At 39.7% G+C, this 22,255-nt stretch overlaps 1 protein-coding gene across 4 annotated transcripts in view; it reads right to left on the reverse strand.

Moving 5' to 3' along the window:
* EPHA6 (EPH receptor A6) overlaps positions 1–22,255 on the reverse strand; it is a 608,811-nt gene that overhangs the window by 181,777 nt on the left and 404,779 nt on the right. For 3 of the 4 annotated variants that reach the window (XM_089512279.1, XM_089512277.1, XM_089512276.1), the window contains exon 7: positions 18,489–18,651. The exons of the other annotated variant lie outside the window; for it this stretch is intronic. In XM_089512279.1, coding sequence (XP_089368405.1) covers positions 18,489–18,651 — 163 coding nt within the window. The remainder of the gene's footprint in view (positions 1–18,488; positions 18,652–22,255) is intronic. 4 annotated transcript variants of the gene reach the window in all.

Here is a 22,255-nt window from a genome sequence, read left to right on the forward strand (position 1 = left end):
AAATTCTGAAAATAAAGATATTTGAGTAAAAAAATTGCTTTTCACCCTTTGGAATACTATGGCAGTCCAGAGATACAGTTAAAATATTGAATAACTTTTTCTAACAAACAAGAGATAAAATTTTAAAAAATCCCAGAAGCATGCAATCCAAAGAAAAGCAGCACATGCCATAAAATAAACAGAATTATCCAAATATAACGCCATTGCAAAGAAAAATCTGAAATGTTGGCAATGTTGGCACCTGGCATACCTGCATAGGGTAGTGATTCTCCATGTCCAGCTCCACTAATATATAAATAATAATAATAGTTTTTATTTATATCTTCCTGCCCCTCCCAATGGATCGAAGCAGGATCACAACAGAGTTAAAAAAAACAGTTACAGTATTCCAACATTAGTTACCACACAATTAAAACCACAGCTAAAAACATAAAACATCAAATGTAAGACATCAACCATTGTCAGTCAATCGCAGGGTCAGATGCTCTCGTTCCGTTCCGATGGTCTTCATAGGAGGTCAAGAGGGTATACGCGACGAAAGAGCTCTGTCTCCACTGCCTTCTTGAAAATTTCCAAAGATGTGACAAGGCGAATCTCCTCTGGGAGTCCATTCCATAGCCTAGGGGCAGCTATACTGAATCCTCTTTGGGAAGAGGAAACTTGTCTGATATCTCTAACAAGTTCTTCCCACTTGTTCTAAGAGTGCGGGGCAGATTGTATAAGGAGATGCGTTCCTGTAAGTAACCCGGGCCCAAGCCATGTAGGGCTTGAAAGGTGATAACCAACACCTTGTACTGTGCCCGGAAGCTAATTGGGAGCCAGTGTAGATCTTTCAAGATAGGTGTTATATGGTCAAGTCTCGAAGAGCTAGTGACCAACCTGGCTGCTGCATTTTGCACTAGCTGAAGTTTCCGAACTTGGTACAAGAGTAGCCCCATGTAGAGCGCATTACAGAAATCAAAATGAGAGATTACCAGAGCATGTACTACAGCTTCAAGGTCCTTTCGGTTGAGGTAAGGTCACAGTTGGCGTATCAACCGAAGTTGATACCAGGCACTTCTGGCCGTCAGTCACATCCACTTGAGATGACAAATGTAGAGACGGATCCAGAAGTACTCCCAAACTGCGAACTTCATCCTTCAGGGGAAGTATAACCCCGTCTAGGAGTGGTGGACAAATTTCCTTCCCCAAACCTAAGGAGCCTATGGCAAGTACCTCCGTTTTCTCTGGATTCAGCCTGAGTTTGTTTTTCCTCATCCAGCCCATTACTGACTCGAGACAGAGATTCAGAGGGGAGATGCCATCCTTAGTTACTGTAGCCATCAGAGACATAGAGAAACATATTTGGGTGTCATCAGCATAATGATAACCCCATGCCCCATGTCTTCGGATGATCTCTCCCAGCGGTTTCATGTAAATGTTAAATAGCATGGGGGATAGAATGGCGCCTTGAAGGACTCCAGATGTAAGCTCTTTCCTAGAAGAACAACTGTCCCCCAGCCTCACCATCTGGAACCTGCTCGAGAGGTAGGATCGGAGCCACTGGAGCGCAGTGCCCCCTATGCCCAACTCCCTCAAGCATTCCAGAAAGATACCATGGTCGACGAGACAGCCCTCTCCCTTGCTGACACATTCTGTGCCCCAGCTACTTGGTAAAGAGCCTCTCCTGGTAATGTGGTATATATTGCTTCCCCTTTCTCTAGCCCTGGAAGCAGAGCCTTCCCTAACCACCAGCTGGAAATGGTTGGCTTCTCTGTCGAGGAGCCCGGAGCAGGGGCATGGAGGCACACTGCATGGCAGTCTTAGCCTCATGATTGGTACTCTGCTCATTTCCATGCTGCCAAAAATGTGATAAGGGGAATATTATATGCTGTAATTTGGAGGTAATTATGAGAGGGCACTTGATAGAAGTTACTTTTTAAAACTGTTCTGGTAGAAACAAGCAATTAAGTTGCATTATTATCATTAATTGCAAACCCAAAATGTTTCAAGAGTTCTATCTGTAGTTTTTTTAAAATCACCACTGAATTTAGCAGGTTCAAGTTATGACTTCAGAAATGAAGTGTACATGCTGCATTGGAAAGTTGTAAATGCATATAAACGCAGTAATAATTCATGTCCAATTTGCAATGCAAACTATTGTTGTATGAATAGCATTAGTTTCCTAGTATGTGATGACAGCAAACCAGGATAATGCATTTCATGTTCTTTCTCATAAACTATTCACAGACCAAATCAAGCATGTGGAGTGGCTGGACAGGAAATGAAGAGCTAAAGCATTTTTATCAAATATTAAATAACTAATCTCCCAAATACCAAATAGCTAGTTATGTTGAAGCAATGAATTTCACACTCCACCTCATGTTCTCCTCTTTAGTATCCCAACTGCTTGGAAAAATCCAACATAAGAAAATATGACATAACCCAAGTTATCATGCATTCCATATAAAGTTCTTAGGAATGCCTTCTAAAAGCAATATTTGAGTTGCAGAGTTGCTGCTTCAGAGGTCAATAAGGCAACAAAAAGTAAAGTAGAAAAGGACTCCATGACCCCAAAAAAGGTTAAAGACCATTATTTCACAGCAATAAAAAGACAAGGAAAGGCAGCCATGTGCAAATCGTCATAATCTATTGGTGGGCAAATTGCCATAGAACACCCATGTGGTATAGCGGTTTGAATATTGGAAAGAACTCATGGTTCAATCTCTGTTCAGTCACAGAAACCTACTGGGTGACCTCTCATCTTTACAGCAAGACAATAGCACCAGAAGAGTACAAGAAGCAAGGGGGAAAGTGTGAAGAAGGTGCAAGGTGAGACAGAGAAAATGGGAAGAGGGAAAGGAAGATGAGAGGTAGAGTGGTGGAATGCAAGAAGCAAAGGATGCGGATATGTCAAAGGTGTGAGGGAAGGTAAAGGAAAGGAAGGAAGGAAGGAAGGAAGGAAGGAAGGGAGAGAGGAGAGCGATAGTAGTGATGTGCAAGGAACAAGCATGAGGGGAGATGGTGAAATTGGAAGGGAAGGGAAGGGAAGGGAAGGGAAGGGAAGGTGAGTGTTGAAGAGGCAGGGTATAAATAGTAAGCCAGGTAGACACATGGTGGCAGCATCCAAAGAAAAGAGGAAGGTACAGTAGTGGATTACAAGGAGTGAGGAAGAATGATATGACATACAAGGAACAAGGGATGGTGGCATAAGGTGAGGCAAAGGAGAGGAAAGACATGCAGGGGGCAAGGTAAGATGGTGTAAGGCAGCAGCAGCAGCGGTAGTAGTGTTTCTTCTGAATGATTGGAGCAGCAAGCGATTTTTAAGCATTTAAGATATTCCAACTGCACAAATTCTTATCTACTACCCCACAGTAAAGGAAACAAACAAGTAAGCCAGTCAGGAAGCATACTTTTCCACTTGCTTACATATTGTTTTAGTAGCAGTTTCTTGACAGGAGTCATAGTTTTTATCTACAGGTACTATACAGCAACAATTCATTTTTTGACTCTGCTGCTGTTAATTAATCAGCACAACAATGCAATACTCAATGCATCAATGTAATTCGCAACTCAGTGACCCCTAGGGCAGTGTAAGAACCACTTCTGCTGGCTCATCATATCTCTACTGCCAAAACTGTCACATTGCCAAACTTGGATCATCTTGTTTGCACCAAGATTGCCTACTCAGTTCAACAACTTAAAAATAGGTTGTATTACACCGAAGTCAATAGGGCCTACAGCACTGTCTTTCAGTAGCATGCTGATGCTGAGTGGAGCCCCCAGGCCAGCTATTCAGTTGATGAAAAAGGAACACAGCTTTCGAGGTAGAACTAAGGTACAAAACCAGAAGTACTTCAAGGATGTAATAACCTTAGAATGATATAATCAACTGCCACCTGCCCAAAGATGAAGATGTAAAGGAAGAGGTTCTGATGGTTAAAAAAAGAAAGTGTTTGAGGGGCTGAGCAGATAGGTTAGGATAGAATGGGCCAAGCCTGTGCTATCCTGACCCAATCCTAACCCAGGTTTGTCCCATGGGGACATGTGGGTGTTTACGTGTCTGCCTATCCCTGCGCCATGGACCCATTACCACTGCACATCTCTTAACTTCCTCCACCATTGCTGCTACAGGGAAGATCCCCATTGCTGCATCTAACATGGAAATGAGGCACCTGGCTGCACCCATGAGGCTAGGGGCTTATTTCCACATCAGATGTGGTGATGGGGTATGCTCCATAGTGGCAGTGGTGGAGGAAGATCTGCCAGTCATTGTTTCATGGTAAAAGGAGGGGCTATTTTGATCCACACTAAGGCACCTTTGGATCAGGACTGCAAGATCGGCATCCAGTTTGCCCAGTCAAAGTCTGGGGGGTATTGGCCTGCATCGTCTGAACAGATCCTTAAAAGGTTTGGTTTGTAGTTTTGCATGCTAATTTATGTGCATACTCTCCCTGTCATTTAAATTAGTAACCAACTCTCAATATGTCATGGCCAGCCACGAGGAGGACTTGGAGGATGAGGAGTCAGCTCCTCAGGTGAACGAGGAACCTGAGGCTGTGCCAGGCCCCAGTTCTGCCCTTCCAGGTCTCAGATCTGCTCTCCCAGCCCCAGTGGATTTGGCTCAGCCAGATCATAGCTCTGTGGGATCTCTTCCAGTGGAGCCTGGGGCTCAGCATCTCAGCCTTGCCCCAGTAGAAGTGCCAGACTTGGGAGACATAGAGCAGCAGAACATAGAGGTTCCTACCTTTAGCCAGAGGAGATCAGAAAGGGCGTGCCTTCACCGTTCCAAGAGACTTGCTGAGAAATGCTAATGAGGCAATCAGCAGCTGTGATAAGGGCGCTAGATATAAGACACCTGGCAGAAGCTGAGTGCTCTTGTCAGAGACTATTTGATCTCATTAGCAAATGCTACTGGATCTGACTCCTTGCCTCCTAGACTTTTGACTGCCTTTGAATCCTTGACGTTGGACCAGACTTGCTGACCAACCTTCTGGTATTCTTGACCTCGGACTGGACTGGTAGTACTCCTCCCTATATTCCTGAACTTTGGACTGGCTTGTGGCTTACTCTCTTTGGACTTCGTTTGGCATTGTTGTTGGAGGACTGCTTCTTGGCAGCTTGGCGTGTTTACCTTTTGCCAAGCAGGCTCTTATCAGCTGTGTGAGTGTGTGTTGGCAGCATTCCCAGACACAATATGCCTAATGAGTTTCATTTCTACAACTGCAAATTATCAATTGTTCAAGTGCACATTTTCCAACAGCATATTTTTCCCAATAGCATGGTAAAAAGTGTCGTTCTTCACTCCTATACTGCTTAAGGTTGTGACTCTATGGGAGCCACACAGAAGAAAGGAAAACATGGGAAAAGGTAAGATGCAAGGATAGATGAAAGCATACTGAGAGATATGCTTGATTTTTCATACAGTTTTGTGGAACCCCCTTCATCAGAAGCCTGGAGTGTTGTCTCACCTGGAACATTAGTTTATGGATGGATGGGAAGATGTAGTTAGTAAGATGAGAGAAAATGGAAATGCGAAAAGTATAAAGCATTTGTCATTGCTCAACTAGTCTTTAACAAAATGAAAGTGAGACTAGATGATTTGTTAGTTTGTTGTTTGCCTTCAAGTTGTTTCTGACTTATGGCAGCCCTAATGCAAACCTATCACAGGTTTTTCTTGGCAAGATTTGTTCAGACAGGATTTCCTTCCTCTGTTGTAATAAATTATTTAATCTGTATCTCCAAAGAAAATCAAACCTTACTTTGTTCCTGCAATTACCTCTTTTTGTCCTTACTTTCCCTTGCATTTCCCACTGTAAATCAGGTGGCAATTACTTCCTGGAGCTTCCAGTGCTATTTTCATGGATCTGTAGCTTTTTCTCAACAGTAAAAATAGATAGTAAAAAAAAAAAAAAAATCCTACAGTGATCTGATTAGAAAAGCACTAAAAGTACCTGGGCATGACAAAATATAATCATCAACATCATCATTGTAATTGATGCCTGTTGTTGTCATTGTTGCTGTTAACTGCCCTTGATTCAACCCTAGCTCATGGTGTCCCCATGGATAAGACATCACCAAGCCTCCCTGTCCTCTACTGCTTTGCTCAGGCCTTGCACATTCAGGCTGGTGGCCTCCCTGATTGGGCCTATCCCTCTGGCCAACATCTTCCTCTCTTTTTACTACCCTCTACCATTCCCAGCATTATTGTCTTTTCTAATGAGTTGTGCATACTCATTATATGCCCAAAGGAGGACAACATCAGCCTGATCATCTTGCCCTTCAGGGAGAGTTCAGGCTTGATCTATTCAAGGACCCATTCATTTTGTCTTTTTGGCTGTCCATGGTATCCTCAGCATTCTTTTCTAGCACTACATCTCAAAAGAGTTGTTTTTCCTCCTATACGCCTTCACTATCTAGCTCTAAAATCTGTATGTGGTGCTGGGGAACACAATGGCTTAGATGATTCTGACTTTACTGCTGAGTTGTATATCTTTATGCTTTAGGCTTGCCCTTTGCATTCCAAGCTTTCTTATCTCTTGGCTACAGTCTCCATTCTGATCAATGTTATGGCAATAGCAAGTACATTTCTATACATCAGTGAACGAGCACTCTCTAACCTGTTTACAATGTGTAAGCCAATTGCCCCGGTACTCGTTTTACCAACCTACGAAAATATAGAAGGCTGAGTGGACCTTGGAGCCATCCTCTAGGATCAAGCTTACAGCACTATGGCTGCAGTACTGGCATTTAACCACTGTGCCACCAGGGCTCCCAATGTTTGAGCCAAGATATGAAAACTCTGACTACATTATTATTATTATTATTATTATTATTATTATTAGCCACTTTACACAGTTCCTGTCATCCTATCCATAATTTGACAGGATTAAAAGAACTTAAAAAAAAACCTCTATAGGTTTTTCTTGAGAAGTAGTGATGACCCAAAGTCACATGGTGAATGCAATGCCAAGCAAGAATTTGAATCTGAGTCTCCCTGTTTCAGACTCAGTTTTGTAAACATTACTCTGTTTACAAAAAAGGTACTAAGGCTGAAACACAGTGGTAGAAAAATACAATTATGAATGTGTCGGAGTTGCACAATTAAAATCAAAATTAATAAGTTACATAATTATAATAATTTGCATTATATGCTAATTAGATGTGTGGATTAGAGGAGCTAAAAAATGGTAACCCTATCTCAGGAGAGTAGAGCCTGTAGCTCTTTATCTAAGATCACTAGAAGAAGAAGAGCTTTGGCTTAAAATCAACTGGGACAGAAGGAATATGATTAAAAGCCTGACTACAGACAGGTAGAAGTCAATTAATTAAAAAGACCAGCAAAGCTATCATCTTCTTTTTCTCATACAGCAGTCTGCTAGATCGACAAAACAGATTGTTTGAAGAACTGTGGGCATTTCCAAAAGCCGTTTGTTACAAGGGATGAAGTGGGAAATTTCTGTTACAGTAAAAACATTTTTTGTTAAATATGCATAGTTTTCTTTGTTTCTGATCCTGTCTCTTAAGATGGAATAAGAAGGTTCTCTCTCTCTTTTAAAATACCATTTAATGTAAAAAATGAAAACCACATTTATAGAACCATATTTCCTGAGCATTTAATTTATTCAGACACAGATGATAACTCTAGTTTAGTGACAGAATAAAGCAATTTTTGCTGCAGCTTGTAAAGAGAGAACAGAATATTTGTAATTTCTTACACCAAGGTGTTGTCTTTAATATTTGTAGGCTACTTATACAGAGAGTTCTTTCAAAAACTAAACAAAAATACATTCTGAGGCTGAGCAGATGGATCACATGAGGTGCAAGACACACACCTGTGATTCGTATCAGTCACCAGGAATCTAAATGTCACGAGTATAAATATAATAAGGTAAACACGGGTTAACAGAGTGATGTGGTGATTAAAAAACCTCAAATGCAATTCAAGGTTGTATCAGCAAGCATGCACTATCCAGATTAAAGGTGGTAATAGGACTACTCTATTCTGCTTTGGTGTGACCTCACCTAGAATAGTGTATTTTGTTCTGGGCACCACAATACAAGAAGGATATTGACAAACTGGACTGTGTCCATAAGAGGATAACCACTCATCATAGGTTTGGAAATCAAGTGTGTGTGGGATCTAAAACAGTGGATTTGAATTACTAGAAGATTCCACAAAATATTACTTGACTGTAGGAGCTGTCTGACAGTGGAATAGACTGCCTCAGAGGGTCTCCATCTTTGAAAAGTTGGATGGTCATCTTTCAGGAGCCCAGCAGAGTTATCATCTTCTGTTCTGGAAGTGCATTAGTTGTATATTCCTGCATGGCAGGAGACTGGACTAGATGGTCCTAGATGGTCCTTTCAGTCCCTTCAAGTTCAATGATTCCACAAGAGCTCAATCTATTTTTTCTAACTGAAGTCATATTGTGCTGATTCAATAAAATATAATCACACTGAGGATGAAGAGAAAGAAAGATGGAAAGGTATCCCAAGGTAAGTAGGATCACTATATTTTTCTTCCTAGGCAAAGACTAAGTATTTAATTAACCAGTAGTAGACATTTAGTTGGCACCCTATTCATGAAATCAAGGAACCCTGGTGTTGCAGTGGTTAAATGACAATACTACAGCCACTCACCCACAAACTAGAAGGTTGTGTGTTCAGTCCCAGCCAGGGGCTCAGGTTCGACTCAGCCCTAGTATACTTCGAAGGTCGCTAAAATAAGTACCCAGCTTGTTGGGGGAAATTAGCTTATAGTTGTAAACTGCTTAGAGACTGCTTAGGCAGTATGAAGTGGTATATAAATGAAGCTGCTATTGCCATTGCTATTGCATTATGACAGTGTAATTCTGAGTCAAACAATCTCAGTTCATAGCAATTCAAATGTGTAGTTCATGCACAAGTTGGTAGTCCCTTCTGACCACAGAATGACCAAAAATTCTATTTATTAAGCAGCCTGCCCCCCCCCCCCCCGCAACATGACTGTGGAGAGAAGGCAGAGTTTGGCAAGGCAAGAGAAGGGATGGGGCAGGCGCCAGCCCATCAGATTTAAGTTAAAAGAGGGTAAAAGAACCATTAGAGTCAGTTAGTGGGAGTTCAGTTCAGTTTTGTTGGAGTTAGCGTATGTTTGTGAGGGACTCAGTGAAGAGTAGAACTCCAAGGGGGAGTTACTGTGACCAAGTATTTTGAGGGATATAGAGAGCCTTGGTGGCTGGTTAAGGAATAATTGGTAATAAGATACCCAAAGAAAGACAGAGAGGGTCCTGGGATAATTAAGAAGTGTTCTCTGAAGAGAAGTGTTCAAACCATGTGAACCTAAAAATGGTTTTGGTTATGAAGTTGTTGTAACTATCAAGTTTAAGTATAAGAAATTTTAACTGTAACCAAGAGTTACAAGTGCAGCAAGACAAAGAAGTATCATCTGTATTAACCATCTCATAATAGTGATGCATTGTTCAAGTTAATTTTCAAATAAACTTTTAACCTTGTTGAAATAAAGGTTTGTCAGGAATTCTCATAAAGGAACACGCTACTAATATTTTAAAGGATAGTTTGGAGTTAAGTCCCTGGTGGGAGTTAAGACAGGGAGTCTGTTTCACCCATAGGGGCCATTGAATGGAGAGAAGCCCAGTGGCTGAGGGTGTCATCTTTACAGTGAAGAGGCAGAAATGGGGTTGAAAGGTCCATGGTGCTGTCATTTAAGGAAAATAAGTGAAGGATAATAAGTGTTTGTCATAAATTGGTGGAAGTGGTGCAATCAACAAAACAACAAAAACCAGTGTGCTGTGATCTGAGAAAAGCAGTAAGGTGAAGGAGTAGCACCATCACAATGGCCATTCCTGTATTCTCTGACCTCCCTTGCAGATGCCTGTCTTGCTAGAGGAAAATAGATTTTCTCATCCCTCTTCATCTCTTTACATGGAAAACTAATATGGAAATGGCCAACATGGTAAGAACGATGTTGGGGAAGGCTAAGTTGCTTAAAAGGTAGGCCCTTTTAGGAGGGGAGTTGCACTGGGATTTCTCTTCATATTCATGATCTCTGCCATTTATATCCAGTTCTATTAGGATGAAGACTTTCAAAGTAGCTCACAGCTTAAATAAACCTAAAGCATAGAGTACATAAACAGTACAGGAGCAGCAAAAGCACACTCATGCTCAGTTTCTGTTGGCTGGCTTAACTACACCAGAGTATGTGGTAATGATGGCTGTGCAGTCACAGTGACAATGACAGGTATAAGAGCACAGTGGGCCCAGCAGTGACAGGTGGGCAGGAAAGAAAGCCATCACTGTCAGGAGAGACAACTGCCCTGACAGCTCCTGAGCTACTCAGGAGTCAGAAGGGCTGGTTCCTTTCCTGTCAGTGATGGCTTTCTCTGTTTTCTGTTGCTGCCACTGCTGCAGATTCCTGGGAAAAGTGTACTATGCTGGTGTAATAGGCCATTATAATGGAATAAAGCATCAACAGTATTCAAGACTCAAAACTGAAAACATCAGATAGAGATAAATAGATTTCACAGTTCCCCCCCATATTCATATTTTTTTAAATATCAAGTTATTTCAGTGCCATTTATAAATAATATTTTACCTACCCAAGCTCTCAATTTAAAAAAACTGTTGACTACAATGTCATCCCTGTTATCAGCACCACTCTTTTTCTGAAATTTCTGCCCTAGCCAGCATGCCTTTTAGTTTTTTTATATTTTTATTTTAACAAAACAATGCAATTTCATTAAAAAAAGAAAAGAAATAGGGGAAAAAAAGGAAAATAGTCTGCTTGGGAGTGAGGGGGTGGGAGGGCAGGGGCCAGGAGAAAGGAAGAGACACTGACACTATTGGACTGCCAATATTGGAACTGCCATGGAAGTGACATTTTGCACCTGTGGAATAATAGAAACGTTGAGCATTGGGAACTTATTGATGGCTTTCCTCCATCAATGAAAAAGGACACTAACAACATTTCACAGGCACAGCGATGATGATGTTTTGTATTTTCAAAGACCCCATTCTTCACCTTTAATGGTGGTTTAAAAGTCTTGTGTGGTAATGTCCTAGGTCTTCATTGCTTCAACTAGAAAAATTATAGGGATTCTGAAAGGTCTATCTGCATGCAGTATCCTGCTTGCCATAACAGCCAATCAGATACTTTCAGGAAGCAGATAACAAGCAGGATATGATCAAATAGCATCAAGGACTACCTCTCTATTTAAAATTGACATTGTGTTTTAGTTCTGTAGAACCAGTGACCTATTCAGCCAGGTAGAAACGACCAGTCATGTAGAGTAGCTCTTCAATATACTTTACCAGGTTTGCTCCCTGTCTGGGACTGGAAAACAAGACCTTGGGATGGTGGTCTGGAAATAGCAGTCAAGCAAGGAAATGGGCATGGATGGTTCAAAAAGGTAGCTTAGCATGAGGAGCCAGGGCAGTCTGAAGTTCTATAGGACTAAGCTGAACCCTGCTTGACCCCCTGTGTCACTTGTAGGCTGCTTGTTGGTGGCTACAGAACACCATCCTCTTATCTGCTGCAGGGATGACGGTGCAGCACAACAGAGAACAGAGTAACAGTTCCTTCTGCAAGCTACCATCACCATACATGGAATAAACTACCTAAGTCCCATAACTACAGCCTCAAAATCAGGATCCTGTTCCTATATAGACAGAACACACAACTGATGGGTTTTTCAGCATCGTGGATCACAAACTATTTGGGGTTACTCTGTCTAAACTACGAACAATCTTTTAAATATGTCCTCATTTTAACCACAGCAGTAGGATGATTGAGCTTTATTTCACATTAAAGCTCAGGCTGAAAGTCTGAAGGAACCACATACAACAGTGCAGCAATGAGAAAATATATATTATAACAGTAACTGAGCTACCATGTTATTCAGCCTATATACAACCAGGAGGCAGCAGTCCATTTTCCTTTGCACAAGTTTGGCTATCGCCCATGTTTATTGTACAGCATAGGGGTGGGAGGGAAAGGTGACTTGAACTTAATTTAAAGGGTACAAGGATTTTTCTTTAACAGTTTGAGCATTCAGCCATCTGTGAGCTGGCACCCTATTACCAGCTCAATTTTGTGTGTTAGCTACATGCTTTAGTTATTGCAATTTGACATCTATCAACCAGCAGACCCTCCAACAGAGTGAAAGATAGGAAAGTGACAGAAAGACAGCTGGACAGATAAAATAGAGCAGCTGCAAGACATATAGCTACAAACTGCAGTGACTGGAGCTCTAATGGACAGGAATTAACAACAACAGCTTAGACTAGAGGTGCACAACCTTTTCAGTCCTGATGTCACATACATACATGCAGAAATACACGTATCCAGAGACTCTCTTCTGCCCCCAAACAAAACACACTTTAGAATTTCCACTGAGATTGCTGGTTACCCATTGTTACTAGCAGCAAGAAAATAATGATTTCAGAAGTCAGGGGAGAATGGTTTCCCCCCTTATAGCCCAGTTGATCAGCATTGAAAGGTCACCCCAGAAGCAGATGGGGCCTGGAGGTTGTACCCCTCTGGTTTAGATAAAGGTAAAGGTGTAATTAAGAAGCAAAAAGAAATAACAATGTTGTCTTTAAAATCATGTGCTAATGATCTGATTTAATAACCTTTAATTTTCATTTGAAATATAAAATCCTGCTGAAAAAATTGACAGTTTTTAATGTAATGGGAAGTACAGGAGAAAGATTTAATGTAATGGAAATTATATGAGAAGGAATCAATGTTAGTATTTGGATTTTTGAAATGGCCGGCTCACAAAAGAAAATTTGCAAGCTACCCATTTCAAAAATCCAGATACGAACATGATAAGCAATGATTGCTTTGTATTATTATTATTATTATTATTATTATTATTATTATTATTATTATTATTAACCTTTATTTATAAAGTGCTGCAAATTTACACAGCGCTGTACATACAATCTTTTTAATTGGATGGTTCCCTGCCCTCAAGCTTACAATCTAAAAAGACACGACACAAAGGGAGTGGTGGTGGGGAAGGGGCCTCTCTAGTAGGATAAAACATATAAAATACATAGCAATATAGGAAATGATTCAATAAAACAGGCAACAAAAGAATATCAAATAGCAAGTGACAATTATGCAATGCCTGGGAACGCATTCTAGGATGATCCTCGCACATATGAAGAATTTATATGATGGAAGGATTACATAGTTTTCTAGTACAAGAGGAATTAATACTCTGTCCACTCTAAGTATGATTCTCTTCACCGAGACTGTACAAAGCACAGGGCTATTAATATAATTCAATTGGATAAAATAAACCAGGTTTCCCATTCTTTCAGAACTGTGAAACACTAGGAGAATAGAAAATATTCTTGTTCCAGGTTAGGTTGAACTGACTCATTTCTCAATACAATTCTGCAAATTCATGCGCTGTAATCTGAGAGAGATTTCTTTTATTTAATCTGCATAGCAGGGGGATGGACTGCATGGCTCTTGTGGTCTCTTCCAGCTCTATGATTCTACTATTCTTTCTTACACATGCAGGGGCAAGATTTGCCACTAAGCTGTAAATGTATTAATCAACAGCTAGCGAGGGTGGAAGAGACAGGGGGAATAGATACAACCCTTCCCTGTATGAAACATTTGATATGTGCAGTCATGACTTTTAAAAGAGTACTTAATGCAAACCACATTGACAGCTGGTTCTGGAAGTGGAACTGCACAGTATCTGTTGGTGTGCTCAGTTCCTGGTTCACCTAGAAAAATAAATATAAAAGACTGCTTTTACTTATATGAACACTAGCTGGCTCCACATTGATTAAGAAGCTGCATAGAAACTGTAGGACTTCTTTTCAATACCATATGTGGTAGATCAGAAATATAAAATCTCAGTCCCAAATCTTCAGTCTTACATTATTTAATTGTAACCTTCTCTCATCTTGCAGTTCCTACGTATTCTCCTGAAAGATGTCATTGCTGGTCATTATGCTCCATGATACCTTTTCTAATTTTTGCTGATATAAAAACTGTAGAGCTTTTTATAGCTCTTCTTCTGAGGCAACAGATCCATCTCTATGAGACTGTACAAATTATATTTCAATACTATATCATATGGCTAATAACTGAATGCTAAAACTGCAGTCTTTAGCATAACTGTTGGGGAATAAATCACATTAAACACAGAGAGATTTCTAAATAACCATCTAAAACTCTGAAAAAAGATTGGAAAAATGTATATTATTCCTAATTTCTGCAGTACTGAATTATTGTATTCCATGGTATTCCTCCCCATAGCACTAACATTCTATATCATGTATTTGTTTAAAAACAATTGCAATCATCTCATAAAACACATTAAAATCATTTTAAAAACAATGAAAAATTTAAAAATTAAATAAAACATCATCAACAAAAAGCCCCCCCTCCCCCCGGCCTTAAAAGTGTGCTTAAAAAAAGATGTATTTTAGGACATGGCCACATAGCCCGAAAAAACCACAAAAAACTATGGATGCTGGCCATGAAAGCCTTTGATTTCACATTGGAAATCTGTACAGGGAGAAACTGTTCCAAGAACCCAGAGACTGGAAAATCTCCAGACCAGGAAAGCACATCTACTCTGCTCGCTAACCTTCCCGCTACGCTGCAGAGACACAGATACCATACCACACTTTCTCACAGTAAAAAGGACCTTAAAATCCCCACAGGCCAAATGTATCTACAGCAGGATGAAACATGCTCTGTTAGGGGAGAGAATACACATCTCCCACAAAGAACTGGCCAACACAGACAAGGAACTACTATCACTCCACCTCAGCATCAGTCAAAAGATGAACACCCAAGACTGGGACAAAAATTGACAGCCTCACCTACAGGAAAATGGAAAAAGATATGGAAGACCACACCAAAAGATAAAAGCAAAAATTCAACAAATGCCACAAGCACCAGTTGAAACCCTCACTGGACAATCTCATGCAGTGACAACTTTCAAAAGAGGAAACATCCATCCTGGCCAAAGGAGGCAACTTTGCAGTAACCACCACCAGAATCCCAGTTGAAGACATCATTGTCCAGGTTGAATCTGATAGTAAACTTTGATATGGAATACTTTGAAAAGCAAGCCCTTGAAACAGCACCCAAAAAGCCCACAACATGGTTCCGATATGTAAATGACACTTTCATCATTTGGAGCCATTAAGAAGAAGATCAGGCTGTGTTTCTGAACCCTCTGAACAACATCCACCCTAATATCCCATTCACAATGGAAAAAGAAAAGCAAAGAACACCGCCATTCTTGGATGTCTTAGTCATCTGCAAACTGAACCAAAGTTTGGGCCACACAGAAAACCTACACACACACACACACACACACACACACACACAGAGAGAGAGAGAGAGAGAGAGAGAGAGAGAGAGAGAGATACATGCACAAGAACTCCAACCATCACCCAGGACAAAAAAGAAGCACAATAAAAACAAAGCTCCCAGCTTTGAAAAATGGCCACCAAAGTGATTTCAGGGACTAGCATTGGAGCTGGGTTGTACTTGGATGGCAATTTTGGGGAGAAAAGCCATGTGATAACATTAGGGTACAATCTGAATGAAGCTTGAATTTGGCAGAGGTAAAACACTTTTTTCAATGGTGCAATAATATCCGCAGAGAAGAATATTGAGACAAAAAGGAGGAAATATGTTCCAAATCCAAGCAGGGAGATAAACTGGGCCTTGTTTTTGCCTATCTATTTCATTATAAGCCATATTTGTGGCCACTTTTGGTTGCCATTTTACTGGCTGATGTAGTTAGTTAATTTACAGTGATATTATATTGTGGGCAAGATCTTAGTCAGTCTTGTAAGCCTGTTATTGATTAGAGAAACACCAAAAATTTAAACACACTACTATATTTTATTTGTTTTACTGTATGGTTCTACTAAAGTTGCTTAATGAATGTAATCAAACGTAAGTTAAAACATTCCATTGCCACTTCAGGCCTAAATTCCACATTCAATTACATCCCTTGATTGTGCTTATAGCTTGCATAAAAGCATCATCATTTCTTTATTCAGTAAGAAAACTCATAGGTACCTCATACAGTCTTTAAGTGGATGATGGCATTGTTTTCCTAATATTACTTCTTAGACCTCAAATTCTCCTGTTATGTCTCTACTAAAGTACACAGGAGTTTTAAACAAATTTCTCATTGGCTCATTTTTTTGGTTTGAATTGTTGATGACTTCATCATTTTGATTTCCCTTATAACACTTAAGGAAATAAACAAACAGAAAACTACAGTTCAGAATAAAGCCTAACAGTATCTATCTATCTATCTATCTATCTATCTATCTATCTATCTATCTATCTATCTATCTAAACTGTATATATTTTTTTAAAAAGACCTGTTTAATGTTCATGCATTAAAAGTGAAAACCATTGTTAACATACACACATAGTCCAAAGACTACAAATGAAATAAAATGCAGCCCAATGAAAACATTGTGAATAGGTTTTCACAGTGATTTGTATTTAATAAAACTAATTTCATTTGCTCACAATTTTGAAAATGGTGATGCACAAGCTGGATTCTTGTACATCTTTCACCACAGTGATTGCCATAGGCAACTGCCATCAAGTATATGTATCATTCCACGTGAATTGGCCTAGCCTTGTGGAATTTCCATATTCTCTAGATGTTCTTGGTGCCAGATAAAGCTGGTGTAAAGACTAACTTCATGACAATAAATGCTCCCAAACTTTCCCTCTGAGTGAAGCAACCAGGAAAGGCTACTTTCTTAAAGATACCTTACACGTGGGAGCTCTAGAGGTATATCTAGTATTATACGAGTAGACTTTTCTCTATACAACATGACTTTTCCTCCCCCTCCTCCTTTGTGTAGATTCCAGAGAGTTCTGGTCTAGAGGGGGAACTTGACCTGATAGTGGTGTCATTCTGCAGGCAGATACACTGCTAGATACAACCCCAAGATATTGCCTTGTTTTAACCACTGATACAGCCTCCCTTTTATATGTGAGACATTTTCTTTCAAGAGTATATTTTTCAAGTAATGTATACAAGTAAATCTCCTTTGGTATTATTTAGGTTCTTATTACAATGCTACAGTAATAGTCCTATTTTAAGGCCAGGTCAAATTAATTGCATTCTGGTACCGAACTTCATTCAGTCAAAGTTGGCGGGTGTGGCCCTTAACAGCTTTAAAATTCCATTTGTGGGATTTGTAAATTTAACATGGAAAGCCCTAAGAAAAATGGTTAAAATGTTCCCTTGACATTGGCGTGGCTTTAAAACATGCTGCAACGGTTCGTGAATGGCTCATGAGTTCTGATTGCCCATACAGCATGTATTTATTGGCACTAAGATATCATCTGCTGATCCCCAATATACAGCATGGGCATGGGCATGAGCATTTAACAGCCTAGCTCCAGTGGAGTCAAGGTGAGAACAGCAGCCACTTGTCATCAGAGATTCCGGACTTGTGATGATCTTGCAGGAATAGGGTTGCCATTCATCAGGACCTCCAAACCGGGACAAATGTAGGACAAAATTTTCAAATGTAGGACACATTTTTTCCTACATTTGAATAGGAGCCTCCGAGGCTTTCCCTCTGGGCCTGGGCCCTGCCCTCGGCGGGGGCGGAACCCAAGCAGGGAGGGACTCCTCCCCTTCAGGGAGGCTTTCCCTCTGGGCCTGGGCACCGCCCTTGGCAGGGGCGGGGCCCAAGCGGGGAGGGACTCCTCCCCTTCAGGGAGGCTTTCCCTCTCAGCCTGGGCCCCGCCCTCAGTGGGGGCGGAGCCCAAACAGGGAGGGACTCCTCCCCTTCAGGGAGGCTTTCCCTGCAGGCCTTGGCCCAAGCTGCGAGGGAAAGCCTCCCTTAGCTTGCCATATCTCGCCCGGGGGTGGGGGCAATCCTGGGGGCGGGGCCAAACCAGGGCGGGACCATGCAGACCCGCCCCAAACCGGGAAAGTCCCGCCCCTAGGCGGGATATGGCAAGCCTATGCAGGAAAGAGAGATGGTAGTAAGCTCTAACTTCTCATGATTTGCCCATACCAGTGGTGATAATGGGCGAGTTTCTTTCAGAGGTTTTTTTTTTACAAGTATTCAGAATCAGAAATCCACAAGAAGATCGAACCTTTGGAAATAGTTGACTTGAACATTTCCAAAGGCTTGACCTCTTTCAGGGCAAGCAACAGGATGTTTGTACATTCTAGTATAAGAGCATACAAGTTTAGGTTTGTTTATTTTGAGATTAGCATGAGCTAGTTTGTCAAGACAGGGGAATCGCTACGACCTAGGAATATCAAAAATAATAACTGAAGAAAAAGTCCAGGAACTGTTCAGGATATTGAGAAGTCACAGTTGATTTTGAACCAAGGCACCTTTAAAGTGCATTTAAAAATTCAATCTAGATTTTGTGTCAGTAGTGGAATTTAGTAGACCTATTATTTTGGATATCTAGCTGCTTAGATGCTACATGCTACCTCTCTGTGTCTTCAGTTAAGACTTACTTTCATCTCCAGTTTCAAATTCAAACTTCTGGCTATAGCCGCTGTATCCTGTTGCGCTCCTGACTCTGATATGAAATATGTACTTGGTGGCTGGCTTGAGGCCTGTGACGATAACACTTGGAGCCTTCGACCTTGTGGAGGAATAGCTCAGCTGCTCATGCTCCTGAGAGACAAAAAAAGGGGGAAAGGGGGAAATGATGTCAAGCTGAGTTGTGAAAGCTACATAATAATAATCTTTCAGAGCTAAATTTCTTAGGAATGTCACAGTGTGTCCATTAAGGGGGTGAAAACTGTCACTATGATGTATGGCACAAGCTAGGCTTAGATATATCTTAAATGTTGTGTTATCATTCATATAGTGAGATCTGTATCATAGTGATTTGGGTTAGTAATTACATTGGAGTAAAAATAATATGAAATTAGTACAAGGCTGCATCCAAAAGGAAATGGCAGCTGAAATGGCAGCTTTACACTTTGACTAATGGACAAATTAGGATTTTAATAAGTACCAAGATAATTTAACACATAGATGTGGGAATATTAAAATCCCCACTACTCATTTCTACCCACTGGTAGTGCCAAAATGCTGGCATTATCCTGTGGGTAAAAGAAAATGAAAATCATCTCTTCATTTTTAGATTTGCAAGCCTGAAACAGGGTTTTATGCTGTCACTGGTTTGGAAGCTATATTTAATTTTATTCTTTTTGGAAGCATAAAATATCTCACATAATAAAGTTGGGAGAAAACACACACACCTCTGATGTTAAATTACCATTAAGTATCTAGATATTTAGGGACCTGCTTCTCATATTGTGTTTTTCACAGGAATACAAAGTATATCTGTATGTATATTTCTACATAATATGTCATGTGAACCTTCATAAAGTCCTGCTCAGCTGCTTCATTGTAGTGTGAAAATAACCCTGGACTCCTCAAAGCTATGCCAACCAAGGTGCATTTTTTTAGTAAGCCCTATCAAGCTGATAAAGCTTAAGAGTACAACCCTCGTGAAAACACCTAAAAATTATCCTAGCTAAGTACAGAGGGGTGACCACCAAGTGACAAACTGGAAATAGCAAAGACGGTATAGAACAGCTGTGATCTGTATTGCCAAACTGCCTAGCCATCCTGATGAAATCACAGATCTTCAAGCTAAAGCACAAAACAAAGGTAAAGGAAACTGTACACAAATAAGAAGGTAGGAAACTGACAGTAACTATAAATATATTTAATAGATTAGAACATGGCAAATAATAGTCATAACAAGAAACCCGTAACTTAACATTGGCAAAACACAAAATTAAAATTAGTGCACTTGAACAGTGTTCACCAGCAGTTTTACACTGGCGTGACTATAATGGCAAATTCGTGTACTAGATTTTTTTCAGTAATAAATAAATCTCTTGCTGTAGGATGAGGCAGTACCATCCTTAAAGAAGAAATCTGGTACATGGGTTTCCCTTTCTATCAGGCTTCTTTATTTGTTAATTACTGTTTCCTAACTGGTTATAAAAGTTATTTATTTTATTAGCAAGCAATGCACTGAGGTCATGTGCTGCCAGCTCTCTAGGAGTTCATCACATTCATGCCTATTTCATTTTGGATATAGCCACTGATAAAATTAGTCAATGTTTTCATCTTGCTATGCTAACAGCCCATCACCTATGAAGGTTATTATGTTGTCTATCAGAAACTCTTTTGTACCTGATGACTATAATGCAGCACAGTTAAGCATGTTTCAGTATGTTGGAATTGATAGGGTGGAGTGCATTAACTATGTGTAACTGTGGTCAGAATGTTTTTTTTCCATTTCATATTAAATAACTGCCTTAGTAGGGCATGAAGAGATATCTTATTCAATCACCAGTTCATATGCTTTATATGGAACAAAGAACATATTTCTAGTTCACTAGTTAACTACCATCTTGGTATCACTGGCTTTTTCATATTTTTCTACCTTGCTTTGAGGTTATTGAATTTCTTGTCTGTAATTCACAGTCAGAACATAAATGTCTATAAGAATCCACATAACATATACCTGGGGACCATAAGAATACTGAATGTAATTTTTAAAAAAGAAGTTTAAAAATGTGGTCATCAAGCCAATAGAATGCCTTCTTTAATCCTATTATCACAGAAAAAATAAATTTCACTGAAAACATACGGGGGAAGGGAAGGGGAGAAACAAAGATGCTTTGGAAAGCGTATTCTTGACATAAAGAACTGCACTGTAAAGCATATAAATGCAAATATAAATCCTTGGCCTAACTAACACTAATCTAATGCTGCTGAAGTGAAGTGATTTATGACACAGTAAGATTTTTAACACTGATCAGGAGAAACAGTGTATTGCCACTATCTCAGCAGCCGAAAACGAATGTTACAATTGTTGTATGATTAAGTTGTAGTGTTCAGGGAAAATGAAGCACTGGTGGGGGAAAATTAAATGATCTGTGATGTTCATAATTCAAAATGGGGTAGACTATTTTTTAAAACAACGACATTAACAACCCTATACTATGGGGTGTCTTCAAATTGCTATTTATTTTTTAATGAAGTCTCCAGTATATTATTATATTTTGCAATAGAAATCAACATGTACACTGAACAAGGAAGATATAAAATATTTATATATATAGAATTGGAATATACAAAGGATACCAGCAGCAAACAGAATATTATTGGACTATATTCCCTAAAACCCAATTAAATGTTGCCTGTTCAACAAGTGTTAAGATTATGCCAATAACAAGAGGCAATCATACTCTGTTAAAATGGATGCATGTTTGCAATATAAGATACCATGACTCAAATGCCATTTTCCCCCTTAAAGCTAAAATGTAATGTAATGAAAAATATAATGAAAACATTTGTGTACATTCTAGAAATACTCACTTGTAGGCAGATAACAACTTGCAACATTTTTTTTCAAAATAAAGAGATGAATAAAAGTCTACAAAACATTGCTATGTACTAATTTTGGCTTGTTATAACAACTTGTGAGTAAAGAGAAAGATTTGACTCTAAGACACAAAACAGTTATACATGAATCCCTACTGTACAACTCTGCACTGGATACAAATGGTTTGTATCCACCTCTTATAACAGGAGCACAACAGTATATCTATTTGCCTAATCAAAATAATTAAGAGATAAAACATTCATCTCACTTGGTTCATTACTAATAATGATTGTTTTTTCAATTTCTCTTAACTGACAGTAACATTTATACTGTACTGGATTGTGGGGCAAAGTGATCCAAAGTGTATTTCAGAGAAACATTATATCCGAAGAATAGCCCTATTTTTTAGATATAGCTATGAATAAACTGGAGAGCCAACATGGTACAATGGTTTGATTTGTAGAGTAAAATTCAGGAAGATCAGGGCCAAACCTGCATTTTGCCATGCAAATCCACTGGGTGGCCTTGGGAAATTCCTTCTCTCTCAGCTTCTTAGAAAGGCAATAGCAAACTTCCTGTGAATAAATCTTGCTAAGAAAAGCCTATAATAGGGTTTTTATATGTCACAGCTGACATGAATGCACGTTACAACATTTGACAAAATGAAAAAAAAAACTTGACCTTTTATAAAACAGAATATTAAAAAAAGTTATAGAGACAGTGGTTGTGGTCTAGTTAGAAGTGTTTGTATGGAGAAAACAGGAAAAATGCACCAGTTGAGAAAATAATGAAGATAGCTATAGCAAGTACATTTCTATAACACTTATCAGCATGCTTAAGCACTCCCTAAGCGATTTACAATGA

The sequence above is a fragment of the Sceloporus occidentalis genome, unplaced genomic scaffold, assembly GCF_023333645.1.
Source record: "Sceloporus occidentalis isolate IW3139 unplaced genomic scaffold, rSceOcc1.0.p SCAF_2, whole genome shotgun sequence".
In the NCBI taxonomy this organism is placed as follows: Eukaryota; Metazoa; Chordata; class Lepidosauria; order Squamata; family Phrynosomatidae; genus Sceloporus; species Sceloporus occidentalis.